The sequence below is a fragment of the Xenopus tropicalis genome, chromosome 6, assembly GCF_000004195.4.
Source record: "Xenopus tropicalis strain Nigerian chromosome 6, UCB_Xtro_10.0, whole genome shotgun sequence".
In the NCBI taxonomy this organism is placed as follows: Eukaryota; Metazoa; Chordata; class Amphibia; order Anura; family Pipidae; genus Xenopus; species Xenopus tropicalis.
This window is the reverse complement of record NC_030682.2, coordinates 116,862,299-116,885,501: the sequence shown is the minus strand read 5'-3', so window position 1 is coordinate 116,885,501 and position 23,203 is coordinate 116,862,299. Positions and strand designations below refer to the sequence as shown.

The following is a 23,203-nucleotide window of genomic DNA, read 5'->3' as shown; positions in this document are numbered from 1 at the left end:
AAAGCTGTACTCTGATTCAAACTTACACAGGTTCCCAGCACCCACAGGATTGCGGAATGTGAAGGACTATCAGCTTAGTTAAGCTCTGTAAATAAATATATGTTGTAAAGTGCAAAGCAGGGTTCACAGCAATTGACATGGGTCTCTTGAACTATACAGGTAAGTGATCTGTAAACCCGTTACGCAGAAAGCTTAGAAAAAAATCCTCTGTACGCTAGGGTTCTTGGACTTGGAACAATTAACGCTGGTGCTCCCCATACCCAAAAGGCTCTCCAAGCAAATGCAGCACCAAAAAGGATGGAAAAACCATATTGTTAAATTTTTATTACGATTCCTTGATATGGGGGATTTACCTAAAAAAAATCAGAAATAAATGAAGCCAGCTAAAACCTGTCAAGATGCCATAGAAGTCGACATAAAGTGCATCTTCAGAATTTTGAGTGAAAAATTGGATTTACTTCATAAAACAATTTGTTAATCATGTTTGTTGCATTTGCCTTGGGAAAAAAGATGGAGAAAAAATGTCCATTGACTCCAATGCATTTGCCTTGGGATAAAAGATGGAGAAAAAATGTCCATTGACTCCAGTGCATTTGGCCATTTTGTGTATTTCTCTCTGGTTTCGTAAATTTTTCAGCAAAGTAAACCGGGGCAGTTTTGCTCATCACTAACTTTATGCCATATTCCAGGGCACTTAAGGTAGGGTGACCAGATCACTTAAAAATTCAGAGATGAGTCTAATAAATACCCCCTGATAGACTCAGGAAGATGTCCCAAAGACAGCGCTAAATAAAGTAGGTTTCTTATAACTCTATGATGTATTAAAGAAAGGACTGATAGGAACTCTTCTTGGTTGGGCCCACTGGCAGATTCCTCTGGTGCTGGCTGGGCAGTATAGGAGACGGAAAGGTCTCATCACTGGGGGGTTCCAAAATGTTAGGCACCCCCCAGTAATTGTATTCACTTATCTGATACCCCAGGCTGCTGCTCCTGTTAGCAAATACCCACACTGGCCTGGGGTACATGCAGGTGAGTGATCCTCTACCGTCTTCTTTCATCATGTCAGCTGTGCAAGATCTCGTATCATTTTCTTAGTGTTCTATAGTCTTCTAGTGTCCAAGGGCATTTTGTTCAGCCAGTAGCACAGCTTCCAGTTGATGGAAATATAGGTCTCAAAATTGACAAAAGGTTACGGATTGGTTGTATTTGACCGTACTGTGAAGCAGACCATTGCCCACAATTATTACCCCAAATGTGGCTATTACTTCACACATACATTCCTGTATTCATGCAAGGGGGGTGTTCAAGTAATCCATTAGACACGTTACATGTTGGTACGGGCACCAGCTAAACCTGTTTCATGAAATGATAATGAATATTTAAATGAATTTCCATTAAACAAAATGAGGGGTCATTAACACATAACAGGGCAAGGTGCAAAGTTCAAAAACAGACCCACACTAGTGGAGCTCCTTTATCAATACTGAGCAAATTTGCCCATGGGCAGTAACCCATAGCAACCAAGCAGTGATTGGCTTTTTTTTTCATCCAGCTGCAGGTAGAACCAAAAAATGCAACAATTTGACTGGTTACCATGGGTTACTACCCATGGGCTAATTTGCCCAATGTTGATAAATAATCACCAATATGTTTTTGCACACTTGTGCCCTGACATGGACTTTAACAAATTGTTGCTGAAAATTGTAAAGTTGCTTCAAATTGCATTTTCTTTCATTTATTTTGGAGTTTACATCCCCTTTATTCTCTAAATTCATTATGAATTCAGTTAGGCTCAAGAGACGAGCTAAATAGCTGGGTACATGTTCTGTTTTGTGCAGTGTTCTGTAATATTATAAGGCAGTGGGCAGTGTTTATTACTTTAGGGGGGGGTAATCATTGACTTCTTGCAAACAAGTCAAGACAAATTGTACAATTGTTTTGCATTTTTCCGTACGGTAAAAGTTCTTTTACTGAAGACAATACACAAAGGGCTTCTCACAGACACAGAATTAGCTCATTCCAACTTGCTTTACAACTCCTCCAATTATTTTTCATTTGGGCTTTTTATACAGTAGCAAATTGTTTAATTAAAGAAATCTTTATTACATTATGCATGTTAGTTTTGTGCAGTGTTAATTGAAATTCCTCTCTTTAAATTAACTGAAATGGGCTGCAGAAAGATACAAATGAGTATAATACCCAGATATAAACCATATCAAATACTCTTCCCAGTGCTGCTCTATGTTTTTCAGGTTACACAAATGTATATAACAATAAGCCTACATTTAGCTTTGTGCTTCCCCTCCCAATGATCATAAACCACATTACAATAGCATGTCACAGGAAGTTACTTCTGGTGGTCCTAACTATGTCTAACTATGTATGTCTGGTCATATTTTTATAGGATGTCACCTACCTGTTTGCATTTCATAGAAAAAAATACCTCCTTACCTAAGAATTGGCCTTACTGTAGCTTTTTAACCTGTACAGATATGGGACCCGTTATCCAGAATGCTCGGGACCTGGGGTTTTCTGGATAAGAGATCTTTCCATAATTTGGATCTCCTTACCTTAAGTCTGCTAAAAATCACTTAAATATTGAATAAACCCAATTGGATTGTTTTGCCTGCAATAAGGATTAATTATATCTTAGTTGGGATCAAGTACAGGTACTGTTTTATTATTACAGAGAAAAAGGAAATCATTTTCAATAATTAGAATTATTTGCTTATAATGGAGTCTATGGGAGATGGTCTTTCCGTAATTTGGAACTTTCTGGATAATGGATCCCATACCTGTACAGCCCTTCTGAAAACTGACTGGTGTCAACCCTATCTTCAAAAGCAACACCCTGTTTTAAAGGCATTAGACATTAGACATAAGGCTTGGCATGCTACAACCTCATGAATGTTTGGCTTAGTTTCCTGCAGAATAACTCTTATAAAATACAAAAATACAACAGACTTTGAGAGCCTTCAAGGGCTAATTATTGTATAATTAAAGTCTGATTTGGCCAATGAAACATCTGTGTAAGTGAGCAGCATTACAGTATAAAGTATAGGTTTCTCCTGTATGACATTATTTGTAGAGGTCATAAAAGCCATGTCACTGTAAATCTGCCTTTGCAGATTTTTCAAATTGTACAAACAATATGCAGTTAAAGAATAAAAATTAAAATAATAATGAACTTAAATAATAAAACATGCACACAGAAAGTACAAGATGAACCACCATAATTGTAGCATTCAGATATATGCACTTTTAGTGTAGTACTTGTTATTGACTTCTCTGTTAAGCTGATAGCTGGCAGGTATATTGTGTTTCACTACATATACAAATATGATTTCATTAATATGATCTACTTTATAGTTTTAAAAGGTGGTCCATTACCTCGAGGCCATGAGTATGAACTGAATGAAGTACGGTTTCACTGGGGCAAAGAAAACCAACGCGGCTCTGAGCACACAGTTAACTTCAAAGCATTTCCAATGGAAGTAAGTAAAGTACTGTTGTATTTATTTCCATATTCCTTGGGGCACAGGAGTCTTCTCAGGGCCCCAGAACTATTGTGGGGCCAGGTCTGAGGGTTACATGAGGGGTGTGTATATATATATATATGGGCCAAAACTGTTGTGAGCACCTCTAAGTTATTAAGGCGAGAAAATTATGTTGAGATTTGATAAATCTCAGAAAAATCTCGGTCACGGGAGAAACCATTTTTTTATTCGAAATATGAAGATGAAAATCTACCCCTGTCTCTAGTGTTAGTACTTCAATGGTCTAAACAAAACTGAGATAAAAGATATGTTTTCTGGTTTAGTATCAAAGTGTGGTTATCTGTACAGGAGTGTAATTATTCATACAGGATTTTTTTTATGAGCCTAATATTTTTACTGTTCTTTAGTAGGACACACTTTGATCTCATTTTGCATGCTGTGTTTTCAGCTCCATCTTATCCACTGGAATTCTACACTTTACAGAAGTCTTGAAGAAGCTATGGGGAAAGTGCATGGAATTGTTATCATTTCCTTGTTTGTACAGGTAACATATTTTTAACAGTGGTTACTTACTATTAGCTATATAGCCTATGGTGTAGGATGCCTACTGCATGTTTGATGCTAATGTTATAAATAAGGAAGAAAGATTAAATATAAGAAAGCTGGGATTGTTTTCCACAAAAGGTGGCAACACTAGTTGCAGGGATTCACAAGAGATGGCAACCCTAGCTGCAGGGATTCACAAGAGGTGGCAACCCTAGCTGCAGGGATTCACAAGAGATGGCAACCCTAGCTGCAGGGATTCACAAGAGGTGGCAACCCTAGCTGCAGGGATTCACAAGAGGTGGCAACCCTAGCTGCAGGGATTCACAAGAGGTGGCAACCCTAGCTGCAGGGATTCACAAGAGGTGGCAACCCTAGCTGCAGGGATTCACAAGGGCACCTAGCTGCAGGGATCAAGGTGGCAACCCTAGCTGCAGGGATTCACAAGAGGTGGCAACCCTAGCTGCAGGGATTCACAAGAGGTGGCAACCCTAGCTGCAGGGATTCACAAGAGGTGGCAACCCTAGCTGCAGGGATTCACAAGAGGTGGCAACCTTAGCTGCAGGGATTCACATGAGGTGGCAACCCTAGCTGCAGGGATTCACATGAGGTGGCAACCCTAGCTGCAGGGATTCACATGAGGTGGCAACCCTAGCTGCAGGGATTCACATGAGGTGGCAACCTTAGCTGCAGGGATTCACATGAGGTGGCAACCCTAGCTGCAGGGATTCACATGAGGTGGCAACCCTAGCTGCAGGGATTCACATGAGGTGGCAACCCTAGTTGCAGGGATTCACAAGAGGTGGCAACCCTAGCTGCAAGGATTCACATGAGGTGGCAACCTTAGCTGCAGGGATTTACAAGAGGTGGCAACCCTAGCTGCAGGGATTCTTAACCTGTTGGTCAGTAGATAAAAGCAGGTCCCTCTGCAGTTTAAATGGTTAAGTGAATCACTTCTCTGAAATAACCGAACATGACACAGAGAAAACACTTCTTCTCTTAGTATTATATTAATATACAAGTATGGGACCTGTTATCCAGAATGCTCTGCACCTGGTGTTTTCGAGATAAGGGGTCTTTACATAATTTGGATCTCCATACCTCAAGTTTACGAAAAAAAATGTAAACATTAAATAAACCCAAATAGGATTATTTTGCCTCCAGTACAAAATACTGTTTTATTACAGAGAAAAAAAGGAAATCAACTTTGAATTATTTGATTAAAATAGAGCATATGGGAGATGGCCTTTCTGTAATTTGGAGCTTTCATGATAATGGGTTTTCCGGATAAAGGATCCCATACCCGTATTCATACAATGAACCAGATCAAAGATAATATAGAATGTATATTGTAAAATAAGGTTTAACAGGCAACAGTCTATGACAAATGCCAGAAAAACTTAAAAAAATGTTATGATAAATACTTTTATTACAGACACTCGAGGCCCATGGATATTTTCCCTTAATAAAAACTAATTGCATGGAACTAAAGCTCAAAAATCCCAATGAAAATCAGTAAAAAGCTTATATAGTGGGAGGCACTTATTACAGTAGGGAATATATTACTTAAACGGTAGCGATAATAACAATAAAAATCACTCTGTAACAATTGGTCTGAAGAGACGCACATAACCATGCCGCAATAAAACTAATTACACGGAATACAGGCTTAAAAAATATTTCATGGTTATATATTTTCCTACACAGGAAGGTATTAGTGGGGCCCATTAAGTTATTTGTTTGCTCACAGGCACTTAGAGCACTTAAGGGCTCATTTATTGATGCAGTGTAATATGCAAAAAGTGCAGATTTCAGATGCAAAGTGGCATGTTTATTGATGCAATGTTTTTTTCCCAGAATTCCAGCATTGTTATGGGTGCCCGCTTAGTAGATTCTGATGCAACTTGCATGTCTGCAATTTTTTAAATTGCAAGAAAAGACACAGGGCATGGTTTTATAGTGGGGATGGCATTAGTACCACACAGCATCATTAATGGCATAGGCTGAAGTCAGATAGGGCAATCCTGTAACATATAAACAAAGTAAGTTAGGTTGAAAAAAGACGTACGTCCATCACGTTCAACCATCCTTTCCGAAATTTTTAAACGGAACCTTTCTTCTTCTAAACGGAGTGGGTGCCCTCGTGTCCGTTGGAAGGACCTACTGGTAAATAAAACATTAGAAAGGTTATTATATGATCCCCTTATATATTTATACATAGTTATCATTTCACCTCTTAAGCGCCTCTTCTCCAGTGTAAACAAACCTAACTTGGCCAGTCTTTCTTCATAACTGAGACTTTCCATACCCTTAACCAGCTTAGTTGCCCTTCTCTGGACCCTCTCTAATTCAGTAATGTCAATAATGTAATTACTGCTATGTCAAGGCTGGCATTGGTTCCTGGGTTTCAGTGTCCATGCATGCAGTCGAAAAAATTATATATCCACAGCACACAGTTAAAGAGTTTAAATATGAAAATTAGTTTAAAAATACAGGTGCCTGTATAGAAAAAGCAATACAGGTTCCCCCACACAAAAACTGCTCACCGCTTAAAACCTCTGGACCAGGTGCAACCTGCCCCGGACCCTGCACTCAGGTAAAAACAAACACACGGCCAGGGAGAACCCACTTCCAAACAAGAAAGCGTTATGCTTACCAAACGGTCTTGTTGACCCGGGTGCTGGTGCCCCAAGTCCGTAGCCATGGGCAAATCTCGTCACAAAACATCACACATTGGCAGTGCCCTGCAGGTCAGCATAAAAAGCCGCAACAGTTAGTATTAAAATCGATCAACCTTTATTTGTACATCTAAAAATTACAGCTTGAGGTCTTACGCGTTCGTGACAGCGCACAGAGACTTCCATGCATGCATTAGGGAAAGCTGAACCACAGGCCCAGACTGGCAATCAGGAGATTCAGGCAAATGCCAGAAGGGCTGCTGTAAGATACCATAGACACTCACTATGTTTTGGGCCTGTCTGGGGTTGTTTGGGCCTCTGTATAATTAAAATGCTAGGGCTTATTTTGAATCAGTTCAGACCTGCTGAACAGGGTGTATTGGCCCTTGCTACCAGTTTCCTGGGGCATGTTCAGGTGAAAGTATTCTATTCTAGGGCTTTGAACACTTACAGTACTGCAGTATTTTAGAAAATAAATTCTATCTACATAGGCCACATTGCTATGAGGCAGTGCTAAAACGGTAAGCGCAAAGTGGGAGGGCTTCAGGCGCCAGCACCCCTAGGATCGCCACTGTGCATAAGGCACATCCATACGAGCAAGGTCCTTCAGTGAAATTATAGTTGAGGCTAGACCTGAATTAAAAACTAGTATTATTCAGTAACTCAGGCTAAAATATTTGAACTTACAATAGGCAAAATAGTAGTTTATTTGAGTATACATAAGCATTTTTTAATAAAGTATTGTTTGTCTTTACATACGTGGATTGTGTGTGAATCATTTTTACCATATACAGATATAGGACCCATTATCCAGAATGATCGGGACCAAGGGTATTCCGGATAAGGGGTCTTTCTGTAATTTGGATCTCCATACCTTAAGTCTACTAAAATATCAATAAAACATTAATTAACCCCAATAGGATTGTTTTGCATCCAATAAGGATTATTTATATCTTAGTGGGATCAATTACAAGGTACTGTTTTATTACTACAGAGAAAAAGAAAATCAGTTTTAAAATTCTAAATTATTTGATTAAAATGGAGTCTATGGGAGACGGGCTTTCTGTAATTCGGAGCTTTCTGGATAACGGGTTTCCGGATAAGGGGTCCGATACCTGTACTATCATTTTTACCATATACTATCCTATATTTTACAAATTGTATTTTAATATAAATAAACCCCCAATTTAGCATATCTGTGTATTTATTTGTGCTTATTTGTTACCTGAACGGTCCCAAAGCTCTTACTGATAGGAGCTTCCCATCAGCAGAACAGTTGACTTAATCTTGTAAGTGCAGAGTCCTAAGTTTCAAGAGCCAGTGCCTTTAATTCATTAAATACAGTGTTTTTTTGTTACTGTTTCAGATAGGAAAAGAAAATATTGGCCTTAAAGCTATCACAGAGGTTCTTCAGGATATATTTTATAAAGTAAGTTCTTTTTTTTTCAAAAGGAATAATAATCCTGCAAGTGTCCCATGAAGCAGAATCATAGGAAGGAGCTAACATGGGATGCTCAGCTGAACTTGTGCAATTTATTTATAAAATAACATCAAAGTGACCTATGGTTAATATGTTATATGTGTGTTGTACATAGAATGGTATAAAGCAGGGGTCCCCAAACTTTCTTACTCGTGAGCCACAGTCAAATGTAAAAAGACTTGGAGAGCAACACAAGCATCATAAAAGTTCATGGAGGTGCCAAATAAGGGCTACGATTGGCTATTAGGGAGCCTCTATGCACACTATCAGCTTACAGGGGGCTTTATTTGGTAGTAAACCTTGTTATTCAACCAAAACTTGCCCCAAGTCAGGAATTCAAAAATAACTACCTGGTTTGGGGGCACTGAGAGCAACATCCAAGGGGTTGGTGAGTAACATGTTGCCCCTGAGCCACTGGTTGGGGATCACTGGTATAAAGTGTAAATGCTTGTGTGATATTTTCGGTTGGTTGATGCCATGTATACTTTTATTTCTTTAATTTCTTTAAGGGCATGTCATACTCATTGTAGATACCATTGGCCGATACACAATATCTCTCTGGTTGTATTAATTACCAGTCGATATTTGTAATTTCTTCTACATTTTTTTAATTCGTCCTTTTTTAAAGACTTATTTAATAAATCACTTGACATCCGTTGTCTTAGAGAAAATGATTTTATTCACTAAAAGGAGAATGTTGATAAATGGGCTTCCCCATATAATCCTTCTGTTCGATGGCTGCTTGGCAAATGAATGCCAGTGGAACACACTGATACATATGCTATGATTTTGTTTAGGGCCAAAAGTCATTTGTGCCATATTCTATATAGTGTCTACCATCTGCTGCTAAGGCCTGTAATCATTTCTAAAGTATTCAGCATTTGTTAGTGATAACTGAAAGTGTAATGAAACCATAATCAGAGGCTCTGCATTTTGTTAGGGAATATATTTCATTCAGTTGAGAGGGAAGATAAAAAAAATATTGGAAGCAGAGGGGAAACTAGTTGTTCTTGAGACACACAGGCTTGTTATTTAATAATTAATAGCACAATGTCCTTGTAACTACTAAATGCATTTACAGGGCGCACTGGAAAGAAAACAAGTGATAAATTTAACAAGGCACTATTGCCCTTCAGTACAAGGCCTGTTCAGTACATTCCGCATGTCTTCTACTTTTATTTTCAGCTTTTTCAAGTACATATACGCTGCATCTCATTTAGAAGGTAATGCATTTGGTCTTTTTTAGGGGAAATCTAAGACGATACCATGCTTTAATCCCAACACCTTATTACCAGGTATGGAAAGAAGTTTAATGCAAATATAAACAAAATAAAATTGAACTTAATGGAAAACTCTACCTCAATGTAGGTCTCTATAAAATATATTGCATAAAGCAGCTCATATGTAAAACCTTGCTATCTAAATAAAACATTTTTATGAAGTAGTAGTATGTGCCATTGGGTACGCCTAAATAGAAAATTGCCATTTTAAGTACTAAGGTCCAACCCCTGGGATCATAGGATTCACAGTGCACACAAACAAACCAAGGCACACATACATGCTAGGCTCCATCAGCCAATTAATGGACAAGGTTCTGTCTTTTGCTCCCCCACTTCCTCCTGTTACAGTTAGAGCTGCATTATTTTTGGTCAGCTGATCTCTGAGGGAGCACACAGCCCATCACTAAATGGTGGTTCAAGAGAAAAGATGTAAAAGACCAATATTTACTGATATATATCCCAGATTGGTAAAATAGGCCACTTAATATGATCTAAACAATCTGTTGGTTAAGTATTTTTTTAGTATCTAACAGTATCTCAATATTAACCACAATTCTGCTCGTAGGCTGAATGTTGAACAAGTGAAATGGGTGCTTCCATATTCCCTGATTGGACACCTTCGCTCATTGGCTGCCGACTGATGACTCTTAGGAAAACATATATAGATACTTTTATTCAGTTTCATAATTAAAATGACCATTTCATGTAACTTTAATGTTTACTTATAGTATCTTAATGAGTTGTAAAAAAACTGACCTTTTTCAGACCCCCTGCTGCGTGATTATTGGGTATATGAGGGATCTCTTACAATGCCACCATGTAGTGAAGGAGTTACCTGGATATTATTTCGATACCCTTTAACAGTTTCTCAAACACAGGTAAGTAACCATTATTATTTTTAAGAGTTTTTTCCATTTGTAAACATATTTTGAATGTTTTATATACAGGTATGGGTCCTGTTATGCAGAATGTACAGGACCTGGGATAAGAGCTTTGTCAGAATTTGGATCGCAATACTTTACATCTACTAAAAAATCATTTAAACATCAAATAAACCCAATAGGATTGTTTTGCCTCCAATAAGGATTAATTATATCTTAGTTGGGATCAAGTACAAGGTACTGTTTTATTATTACAGAGAAAAGGAAATTATTGTAAAAAATTTGAATTATTAGATTTGAATGGAGAAATATCCTTCATGTAATTTGGGGCTTCCTGGATAAACTCCAGATAACTGATCCCATATCGTACTTCTAAGTAAAGGCATTCTCAAACATATTGATTTGATCAGGACTGATGTACCCCATCTGCGACACAGATTTGCACCTGGTACAGGTATGGGATCCATTATCCGGAAACCTATTATTCAGAAAGCTCTGAATTACAGGAAAGCCATCTCCAATAGATTTTTAACAAAAAGGTCTAATTTTTAAAAAATGATTTCCTTTTTCTCTGTTATAATAAAACAGTACCTTGTACTTGATGGTAACTAAGCTGCATGAATCCATATTGGTGGCAAAACAATCCTATTGGGTTTATTTAATATTTAATTGTAGATTTAAGATTTGATAATCCAAATTATGATAAAATCTGGAAAACCCCAGGTTCCCATACATTCCGGATAACAGACCTTATACCTGTGCTGCCATTTGAAACCAGTCAATGACCATATCTGCCCAGGGAAGTCTCCCCCATTGTGGCTTAATTAATTTCTCCTGATAAGTTTGTTGATCATGCAAAAGTTAAAACATAAAATTAGGGATGCACCGAATCCCGGACTCGGCTTGTGATTCAGCCGAATCCTGGCTTTTTTTTAAGGATTCGGTTTCGGCTGAATCTGCGGTCCCAGGCGAACTGAATCCTAATTAGCACAAATTAGCATATGCAAATTAGCATTCGAAAAGTGTTAAATTGTCGGGTGAAAAAAAATTTCGCCGCGCCCCTTCTGATCCTAATTAACACGTGTTAATTAGGATTTGGATTCAGTTTGGGATTTGGCCGAACCCTTCAGAGTGGGTTCGAGGGTTCGGTGCATCCCTTCATAAAATATTACATAAAAGCATACCTAACGCTGACTACACTAGAAAAATAAATCCAATTTTAGATTTTGGTATGATCCATACACTTGTTTTTACTTCCTTTTAGTGTTCCACCTATCTAGTATACAGTGTCAGACTGAAAATATACTTTAATAATTGTCACTCCTGTTATAGTGTATGCAAAGTGAAATAAACAGTATATTATAGAACATATAATAAGGGATTATTTCTTTTAAAATAGTGTAACATTATCTTGAATAGGCTATTGCTGCTCTGTGGGTAGAGCCGATGTTACATGTGACTTTCTCTCTAGGCTTGGCCCTCTCTATGGTATTGGAATAAAGGCTCTCCAGGTTGACATATAATTAACTCTTCAAAATAATTTTGGCACCAGGGGTTCTTAAAACAACATCTCGAAACTTAATTGCTAAACAAGATCTTCCAAAAGGTACTTACAGAAACACTTGCTCTTTGGTAGATACAGGCACATTAGCACAACAGAGGAGTAGTGATGGGTGTCACATGGGGAACCAACCACATACTACTTCTCCTAGTTGATAAACAGAACTGCTCATAACAGAGACTGCTCCCTTGCTGTGCTTGGGTCTTAGGTGTATATAGATGGATAAGGAGTTTGTATATTCATCCCATGTCTTTTGGGGGTTCCTCTGGGTACTTCCCAATCAGTGTAAAGTGCTGTATAATATTTCAGTGTTAAATAAAGAATAATAATAATCCTCACCTGTCTCACACTTTTATAACATTCTTTTCTTTGTCTCACAGCTCATAAATTCCTTTTATTGTTCATTTCTATGGCCTTCTGCCTCGCCTTCCCTTCAACCATACACCAAAGTGGAGTAAAAAGAGACTGAAGGACAGGATCTAAACTAAAAAAAAACTGTAAACTTCTCAGAGCACTTTTCGAAGTACTTTTGCAATTTACATTAATTTTCTATTTTTAACTGTCTCTAAAATCTCTGAAGTCTCTGAAATATTGGCAGTAAACATTTTTAGAATGTCACGTCTTGCCACACCCCTCCAGCCTGGACTCAGGGACCAATTAACACAGGTCTTTTTTTACCCTTTGTTCTTTACTCCCCTCTAGTGGTCACTCTTACACATTACACCCATATCCCACATTATACAGTACACTCACATCAGAATCGACTTATACAATTATACATTTACAGTAAACAATCCAGTCTTTCACCTCCTTACACATTTAGCCAGAAGTTAATATCAGTCATTGTATGTCCAACATATAATTCAGCATTTATGGGAAATTATAGTAGAATTATGTACAATTTTGTTTTCTGTATGGACAAAATTCACACAATTAAAACAAGCAAAGAAATCATATATATGTATATAAGGCTGAAAAATATCAGGAAAAGGCTTCTTAATGTAAAATATACAATAAATATATTGGGTATCACATTTTCCCTGTGTTCATATATATTTTCCATAAGAAAAGGTTACATATTTTGATTCTGAAAAGGCTAACTAAAATGTCATAGCTGACAAAAACCCAAAGATTTATTTTCAGCCTTCAAAAGTGAATGTGTTTATAGACTGAGAGGGAAATAGTGTGAAGGTTATTTTTTTCTCAGAAATATTGCATCATGGAGAAACTATAACTTTACATGGTTTGTCATTGACTTGCCAACAGGACTTTAAGTGCAGTTCATGGGTACTGAGAAACTGCAACATGCCAGATGTGGCAACTGCTTGTCATTGTAATTGGTTCTGATTTATTGGTCTTAACTATTGTCAAAGGTTGATCCTGTGTTTACAGGCAAAGTCAATATTATTTTCGGTTAGGGTGCTAAGCTGAGTCTCAAGTCCAGGTGAAAACCTTGGGCAAAATGTCCTTCATAAAAGAGGGACTACCCGATAAAGTAAAGCAATGGATTATCTTTGGCATAGTACATTTTTGGATCATGGGTAGTCATCACAGCACTGTGTTCATACCTCCTTACCTGTTTTTGTACTGGGCACTCCCAAAAAATGCTTATTGTAAAATGGAGAAGGGTCTGGTGGGATTATGGGTATTGTCATGTGTAATATTTGCACACAAAAATGTCCTAGTTTTGATTCAGAATGTTAATACTGAAATTTAGGCTTTTATTCATGTATAAGTCTTGAGTATTTCCCTCGGCATTTATTATGATAATCATATGAAAGTAAGATATAACATAGTTATATATATATATATATATAACAAGTGAATTAAGGAAATGCAATACTCACTTTGTCCCGTGGGACTCAAAGCACATTGCAGAGCTTACAGCAATCAAGTTAGATATCATGGTGATGGAGTATGCAAGGACTGTAGGAGATTAAAGTGACGGATCCTCGGTCACGAGTTGCATCAGAGATTCTTGGGTCTGTATCTTAAAAACTCTTCTACAGCTCAAACTAAAGCCCTGGCACTGTACTCCATTGGTAATATAGAAATAAATAGGGAGGTTTTACCTTCCCCTAACTCCCATTCTGACTACTCGGGTGTGGCCCACCTTCTCCATTCCTAAGGGGGGAGATTAAAGTAGAAATTTATTTCAGTATAGTGCTACTTGTGTGGTCATCACTATCAGCCATGGGCATCACAGACACATATAGTGCCAATGCCTTAGACTTTAATACAGTACTTGGTATATGATTTCATCTGTATAGGTATGATAAAAACTTAATGCAAAATAAAGTTCTTGTAAAATGTTCTTAAATCTGATTTCATATAGGTTTGAAATAGGCAAACAATAATGCAGTGCTGGCTCCACCTTTTGGCCAATACTTTCCACGGTTAGCAAGAAGTAAATTTTACAGCCCCCTATTCACTTTACTTGGATGCTCAAAGACATATTTATGCAAGACGGAAAATAGAACAAACAATTTGGACTGGTCCACCAGGATACCAGGAAAATTCCTGGTGGGTCTGGGTGTTAGTGGACCCTCCTTCTCCTAACCATTTCGCCTATTCATAGTCATTCCCTATTTCTATTTTGGAAGGAAGAGGAGGAATAGATGGAAAATTAGCTTTTAGTGTGTAAATAAAAGAGACACAAAAGTAGTGTGGAACTGGAACATTGCAGACTTTCCCTTTACTTCATAAACTCAATCATCTGTAATCATGAGGATGTTCAAACAGCAGAAACAATGTCTTAATGTTCACATGGTAGAGTCACAGAATTCATTTATTTGTCTTTTTAAGATTGAAGAATTTAGGCGATTAAGAACCCATATCAAGGGAGCAGATCTTCCAGATGGCTGTGATGGATTAATGGCAGATAACTTTAGACCAACCCAACCCCTTAGTGATAGAATCATTCGAGCAGCATTCCAGTAAATACAAGAGGGGAGGACATTTACTTTCAGGTGAGTACCAGTAATTTTACAGATCCTGAATAAAATCCTCTTATATAGAGTATAAATATGGAGTCTGTTATAATGATCAGTCCTAGAGAATCTGTTTAGTTACAGCTGGTGAAATGCTGGTAGATCAACTGGTTTAAATGGCTAACTGTTTTTTGTTTTTCATATTTTTAAGTTTTAATAAAAAATTAAATGTGGTGTATAAGAAAAGAAACTTGAACTGTAGTTACACGTCTCAGCCAAATTTATAATACAAATGAGTTTTTATGTCCTACAGTATATAATTAGAGTTACAATAATAGTATGTACTATATTAACTGGCAAGCACTACCAATGCTGATTAAATCCCACAGTGTTAAATGTAATGGGTGCCTCCAAGGTAAGTACTGTTACAGTGTGGGGGGGGGGGTTAACTTATGAGGCACTGGGCTTCTGGCACCTAAATGATCACACACTGGGATCTGCGTAAAAAGTATGATCAAAACAAATAATGAATAAGTGCAGTCTGGATATGGGCCCTGTGATTCAGAATGCTTGGAACATGTGATTTTCCAGACAAGGGGTCCTTCTCTAATCTAGATCTCTATACCTTACTCCTTATATAAACCCAAAAGGATTGTTTTGTTTTGCCGCCAATATGGATTCATGCAGTTTAGTTACCATCAACTACAAGCTACTGTTTTATTATTATAGAGAAAAAGAGAATCATTTTTCAAAATTAGAATGATATGGTTATGGTAGACTGTATGGGAGACAGTGGGTTTCTGTATAAGGGATCCCATACCTGTATTAAAAATTCAGTCACTAAAATGCAGTAAAATCATGCAAATCAATCAGTGTCATTTGTTCTCAAGGAGGGAATATAATTAAAAAAAAAAACAGAAAATGATTTGCATTGTGACAATGTATTTCCTTGCGCAAATGTTTTTTGTGTGTGTGAAATTTTTAGTGTGCTGGTGTTTACAAAAATTCTCTCTGCCAGCAGTCATTATGGGACCCATTCACAAAATGTCATGGTTTTTTTTCTCAATTTTGCACAAAAATATGATTTCTTTTACTAAAAAAATGGTTTTCCAAAATGGTGTCAAAATGGCAACAAACCCAAAGTAAAAATACACCATGTAAAAGTCAATGGCGGCTGTCCTTTTTCAATTGGTTAATCTTCATTTGCTTTGTGGTTTTATGGGTTTTTCTACTCTTTCATTTGTGGGACAAAATTACAAATTCATGTTTTTTCACCGCATTTTTTTAATTCGTTCTTTTTTTGTAAAAGGCTGTTTTAATAAATGACTTGTCATTTGTGGTTTTAGACAAAACTTACATTTATTTGTGGTTTCAAAAACCTCTAAAACCACAAAAATGTTGATAAATGCACCTCAGAGGCCTACATATCAGAATACAAATTTGTACATTTTAGAGATTTTTTCAGTTCAGATAAAATTAAAATTTTACCAAACTCAAATATTTTCTTAAATATTTGAGTATTAAAAAATTAGAATTGAAGAATCTAAAACACTCAGTTGAATAAAACAGTGGAAAAGAACCTGACTGCACCAAATTAATGTTCTACTCATTATAGTAAAAAGATCTAAAAATAGAGATAGTACAGTGTTGTCATTGTCTTTTGTCTTTTCGTGATTAATGATCATACAGCTATAACTTCATCTGGCAGAATCTAGTCTTTTGCACCTGACTAATATATTAATGTCGTATTAAGACACATGCACATGCTTCCTTATGCTTGGAAGAATATGACATTACAGGTGTAATAAAGTACAGGTAAAAGTAAAAATAAGGACACAAAACAAAACTGAAGAACAATTTAAAGGAAAACTATACCCCCAGAATGAATATTTAACCAACAGATAGTTTATATTATGTTAAGTGACCTATTAAAGAATCTCGCCAAACTGGAATATATACAGTATATCAGTAAATATTGCCCTTTTACATCCTTTCCCTTGGTCTACCATTTTGTGATGGTCTGAGTCCTCACTCATCACATGACCAGAAATAATGCAGCTCTAACTGTAACAGGAAGTAGTGTGGGAGTAAAAGGCAGAACTCTTTCCATTAATTGGCTGATGGGGCCTAGCATGTATGTGTGCCCTGGCTTGTTTGTGTGCACTGTGAATCATATGATCCCAAGGGGCAACCCTTAATTCTTAAAATGGCACTTTTCTATTTAGAAGTACCCAATAGCACATACTACTAAAAAAGTATATTTTATGAAAATGGCTTATTTAGATGAAGCGGGGTTTTACATATGAGCTTGTTTATACAATACATTTTTATAGAGACCTACATTGTTCGGGGGTATCATTTTTCTTTAATCTGTCCAAGACAAATGATCCAAATGAAGGGTTGTGCATATAAATGCTCACAAGCAGATGTAGTAAATAATGGCAGGTTCAAATGATGGTAAAGGCAGAGCAGCGATGCACCATTGTAAAGAGTAGCATCGGTAGTAACAAAGTCCTTAGGGTTTCTATTTTAAGTGGTCCAGATCCCAAACAACAGACTTGATCAGGGAGAATCAATCTGAGACTGATATCCTTGTCACTGCTGTGGTCCCTTCACTAAGGCAGCAGAGCCTGTAAAGGAGACTACTCTCTGCTGTCTCTCCTGGTTGGAGCAAAGAAGCTGCTCTTGCTAGCTATAACTGACTCTTACAAAAGATATTCTGCACTTACTAAATCCTCGTTCACTGGGTCCCTGCTCCCCGACTTCACTAGAGATAGATGGTTTCTGTAGGGAACTAATGCTTTCCTTGTTGATCCCAGGCTTAGTGGAACATCCACCTGGTTTAGCAGATGCAGGCCAAAGAGAAAGTACCCATCTCCTGCTAAACGCTATATTACAGTGTGTAGGAAATGGTCGTAAGGCTTATGGCCAATAATAAAGAAATCCACAGAAATAATCCAATAATTAAGTTATCAACAGAAACCTTTGGAGGCTCCTATATGGGCACAAATCCCTGGGCCTTCAGTTAGATGTCTCTGCTTTTGGGAAACCTCACTACATTCCCTATTACTTCAGAGGGTACATGTTGAACATGTTGAGCAGTATAGGTCAGGGAGAAGATACATCCTGGTTACTGCAACAGAAAATAAATAAAACTTAAGGGCAGATTTATTCATGGTTGAGGAGAAAACATCCCTTTATTTTCATATTCAGTCACCAGTGAAAAAAGTTCTAGTTGTCAAAAATTGTCCAATTTTTATGATTCATGATTTTTATGTTCCCTAGAATTTTTACTTAAGGACACATTTATCAAAGACTGTAAAACATTTTCTTCTTTTCACATTTTATCATTAGTGGCAAAGTTTGTCATTTGTACATTTTCCCTTATTTATCATTCTTTCCCAGTATTTGTTCCTGAGCCAAAATATACGACAGAAACGTTACTGAGTTGCAATGTAATACATTTCCCAAAATATGAAGAAAACTTTTTACCATCTCAAAAATGATGTCCAACTGCTCAAAGCTGCAGAAAACTTTCTAGAGAAAAGAAGCAAATGCTAGATTTGAAAAATTCCTTTCTGCAAAACATGTTTTAGGATATCTAAAAAAGTGACGTAAAAAAAAAGAAAAAAAATCTAAATTGAAAATATAAAAAAGGAAAAACAAATTAGTCTTTGATAAATGTTTACATATTTTTACCCAGAATAAAGTAATTCGTTCACATTATATTCATGTTTTTCAAGGGATACAATGACATACAATGACAAATAATGGGATTTCCCCCTAATATTTTATATATTTGCCCCTAGGTCTGGGAAAGGAAGAAATGAGTGAATCCCCTTTGTATGTGAAGTCATCAGTGAGTGCAGTATGTGTTATGAATACTTTGCTGGGCACAGCGCTATTTTCTCAAGCTGGATCCCGTGTCGCGGTTGCTATGCTTGCAAGGGTGCGCACATGAGAATACAGTCACAGGGCTGCTTCACAGGACACTAATGATGGGTGATCCTGCCCTTCTGCGGCTCTTTCCTTGCTGCCCCCAGTGTGATATTCATAAAACCTTCTGATGACATCACTAATGACATCATAGGCAAACTTTGCAAGCAATGGATGAAAAAAAGAGAGGGGATTTGTCAGTACAAGCGCTCTCACCATTGGTGGAATCACTTGTCTATCAAATATGCAAGTTGGCAACCATAGCAGTAGGGAAGGAAAGTTGCAAAAAGCTGCGGATACTTGACAATAGTGCAGAATAAAAAAGAAAATATATTTAATTACATAAACTATTTATACTCTGCATTTAAATTGCATAATAGTTCCGCTTTATGTTTGGGCGAAGGGACAAGTATATACAGCTGGTAACTACTATTGGGACGCAAAGACAATTCAGTTACTGTTTTGTTTTAATGATGAAACCGCCCTGCATTGCTTCCCTGAAAAAATGTGAAAAACCATGGATAAATTAGCAAACTGGCGAAATTTCAGAAAATGCATTGGAGTCAATGGGTGTATTTTTTTGCAGTGGCTGTTTGGTGCCAAACACATTGGAGTCAACAGGCGTTTTTCCATGTGTTTTCTTGAACCAAATACATCGTAGTCAATGGACATTTTTGGGGAGTTAATAAAATCTCATTTCTAAACACCATTCTTCATTTCCATTATTTTCCAAACATGGCTTAAACAGGGTATATAAAGCCGCTCATAATCTCTGAACAACAAAAGTAAACATCAATAATAAATTTGCTCATCATCCAAATTAGCCATTTGTGGCAACGTTCTGCAACAACTTTTTAAATTTTCATAATAAACATTGTGTCCAAATACTTGCATTTGCATATAATTATACTCTTAATGCAAAGCCTCCTCATTATGATGGTTGGCAAAATCCCAATGCAACTTAATTTCTTTGACTTTAATTTCTGGACCAAAAGCATTAGCTTGAACATGTGAAAAATGTATAATGTGCTCATTCAATTAGGAAGTAATTAGATATTCAATCAACCATATATCACACTTGGGATTAGGAAAGGAGGGAAAAAAAGATGTGCTTCGTTCTTGAGCATAAAACAGTTTTGTTAATTAGTTATTGCTAATTGAGATTGAGAAAGCATCATTATGTTACCAAGCAGGTCTGCTTCAACTGTGTGATAAAAAAGCTGAAATCATTGCAGTGTAAGATAACACAAATCACCTGCATGTAGCATGCTTGCAGTGACAAATATAATGCTGCTCAGTGAACAAAACCATGCAGATAGTTTGCTGGGCTTGATTACAGTTAGTACAGACTGCATGATGGGGGTTGTAGTTGTGGGGAAAAAAACCCTTATTTAAAAGGGTTCCTCCAACCAAAACCTTTTTTTTCCTTAATTAAAGTAATTGTAAGCAACTTTCTGTGATACAGTCATTACAACATGTCAGTGGTTTTACAAAGTAAGTATAGTTGCAACTGAAAGTGCAACTGCCTGACCAATAATATTCTTTGCGCTCCTGGCTCCGACCCCTGAATCAATTTTGCAAAGACAGATGAGTAACAGATCTGCTTTTAGTATCTATTAAATTTTCAAATAACTTCCAAAATTATTATTTTTTTGTAATTAATGTGTATTGGAAAGTTACTCGGAATTACATATTCTTTTTATTATTATTATTGCAAATAAACTAAATCAATTTTTGGGTTGAGGACCCCTTTAGAGGGGCTGACCCCTCCCTCCCTTTTTCAAAGTGGGAAAGAGTCAGAACAAGAAAGAACATCATTTAAAAACTATAACAAAAATTAACAATGAGGACCAATAGAAAATTAGAAATTTTATAACATACTAAGGGACAGATTCATCAAAGTACGAGTTTGAATCCCGAAATGGGTAAAATTCGGATTAGATACGATAATTTCTGATGAACGGAAATGTCACGAAAATGCTTACAGAAAAATCGTAATAGTCACGAAAATATCGTACCGGCGATCCGAAAGTCACAAAATTTTCGTATCCGAGCGATCATAAATGGCGGGAAAACCTTTCTGACTTTGATCCTTCTGTACATGATTTTGGAAGCCTCCCATAGGACGCAATGGCACACGATAACAAAGCTTTAATGAATCCAAAACTTTCATATTCGTTGCGACAAATACAATTTTGTTGTGTAAAATTTGTTGCAAAGTACGAAAAAGTCGTGCAAATTAACGAAAAAACTCAGAAAATGCTCACAGTTCTATAAATTAGAAAAAATACAATTTTTTTATATTCCGAATCAATTGTACCTTGATAAATGTGCGTAAAAGTTAACTTAAAGTTGAACCACCCCTTTAAGTTGGGTTTTTTAATTGTATAAATTTTCTAATATTAGACCTTACTTAATTTAGGAGTTGTCATTACCATGTTTTCCCACATTTCTCCAACCGTTTGGCTGAATATGGCACATTCTGTCCTGTTTCTGGGGGCTGGTGGTGGCATTGTTTGTGGTTAAAGCTGTTGCAGGTCCAAGCAGTAAGAATGTATGTTGTGGAATTGGGTACGGATCCACTGATTGAGACTCACAAAAATCTCTAATATAGATTTCATGAAACTGGTCCTATATTTGCTTGTATATGTGCCTGAAATAAGCTAACACTTTGCCATAACTAGATCACATGATCACATTGGCTTGTGTTTGAGGAAAGCAGATCCTGTATGTGATTGGTTGCTGATCACCAGATTTACCAGTATGTTGCCAGTTCAACAACTGTTCTTGTTACTTATCCAAAGGCCAGTTAAATGTGAATGCACTTATAATTGCCTTTGTAATGTAAAGCATGGAAGATAAAGCCTTGCTAATTTTTTTTGCCTGCACAGAGGATTATGGGGCAGGGGGATAGTTCTAGAAGTCATATGTGGCCTTCCTTACTCCTGTTTATATATCCTACTTCTAGTCTTTTTGCAATTATTTATATATTTTTTCATGTGACATCTATACAGTTCATTACTGGAGAAATAAGTAATTCTAGTTTGTCTCTGAGCTGTAATAATAAAAATTGCCAGTGAAAGAGTTTGTTAAGGATCTTTTCCTCTCCTTTTATTTCTAGTGATATTCTGCTTTTCTGCTTGAACATAACAGACTTTGCAAAGTAACTGCCCAAGAATTTCAATAATATAACTGCTGCATTCTCTTTTCAGAAGGGTGAAGACAATAGACGCACAGTGAACTCCGATGAGAAATAGAAACTTTTGGGATTTCAGCTTTAGTTAAATCACAAAGACTGCATTGTCTTTCTTCATCTAATGCTCTTTGATTGACAAATGCGGCGGTTGCCCTGACCACTGAGTACAGTCTGAATCCTGGGAGTAGACTGAACATGAAAAGAAGAAAGCTTATTGAAACTTCCAGCTACGATTAATGTTTTCTTCTATTCAAGTACATAGGTCATGGAATATTGTGTATTATTCTCTTCTGAAACATGAAACGGACTGCAGAAATGTATAACAGAAAGAGCAGAAATGACTCGAGGTGCCCATGGGCAGAAGACTCTCTCCCTATTGTCTTGTTCTTTTTATGTAGAATCAGAGATTGTAAAATTGTTTTATAATGCAGTACCTTTAATAAATCAAAGTAAGAACACAGACGCTCACAAATATAAATGCAACGGCCCAGCGATATACACAAATACTTATGTTCCATAGGTATTTCCAAGTCATAGTTCCTCTTGTTGCTTCTGATATTCATTTAAAGTTAATCACAAAACAAAATCTGTGGTGCCATGTTAGCCAGTGGCAAAAATAATAAATAAAGAAACAAATGCAAATGTATTATAGAAATGATACCTATATTGGCTAACAATAAAAATACATTGCAAGCTTTCAGAGCTCTAAGAACCCTTCATCAGGCAAATTACAAATGAAAGCTGGAAAGGCACAACATATACACTTTCAGTGTTCATGGGCAATAAATTAAAAAGTTACAGATAGAGATAACATGTATCTGTAACTTCCTAATTTATTGCTTGTAAACACTTCTCTCTGATCTAACAGTATATATGTTGTGCCTTTCCAGTTTTCATTTGTAAATTGCCTGATGAAGGGGCATTAGAGCTCTGAAAGCTTGCCATGTATTGTTATTGTTAGCCAATGCAGGTATCACTTCTGCAATACTTTTGTATTTGTTTGGATTTTTTATTTATCAATCAAAGTTACGCACTCACAGATGGAGTATGTATTAGAAAAACTTGACCAATTCATTGCTTGATTTAGGTTATGTTTTCACTTTGGAAGGGACAGTGTAAATTGAGCTTCCCCTCGGAAAACAGTCCAAAATACAGTAATCATGATTCTAATACCACTAAGCACCACAACATCTAACTTTCTACTGGTGTTACTTCTTACAA

At 36.8% G+C, this 23,203-nt stretch overlaps 1 protein-coding gene across 3 annotated transcripts in view; it reads left to right on the top strand.

The window, feature by feature from the left end:
* Positions 1–22,440, top strand: part of ca8 (carbonic anhydrase VIII) — a 35,758-nt gene extending 13,318 nt beyond the window's left edge. Inside the window, exons 3-9 of one of the 3 annotated variants that reach the window (XR_001170959.3) lie at positions 3,370–3,494; positions 3,946–4,041; positions 8,085–8,147; positions 9,445–9,493; positions 10,244–10,356; positions 11,831–11,965; positions 14,726–14,811. Coding sequence is in view for 2 of the 3 variants with exons in the window: in NM_001011213.1 (NP_001011213.1) it covers positions 3,370–3,494; positions 3,946–4,041; positions 8,085–8,147; positions 9,445–9,493; positions 10,244–10,356; positions 14,726–14,860 (581 nt within the window). In the remaining variant the exon portion in view is untranslated. 3 annotated transcript variants of the gene reach the window in all.
* Positions 22,441–23,203: the final 763 nt, after the last annotated feature.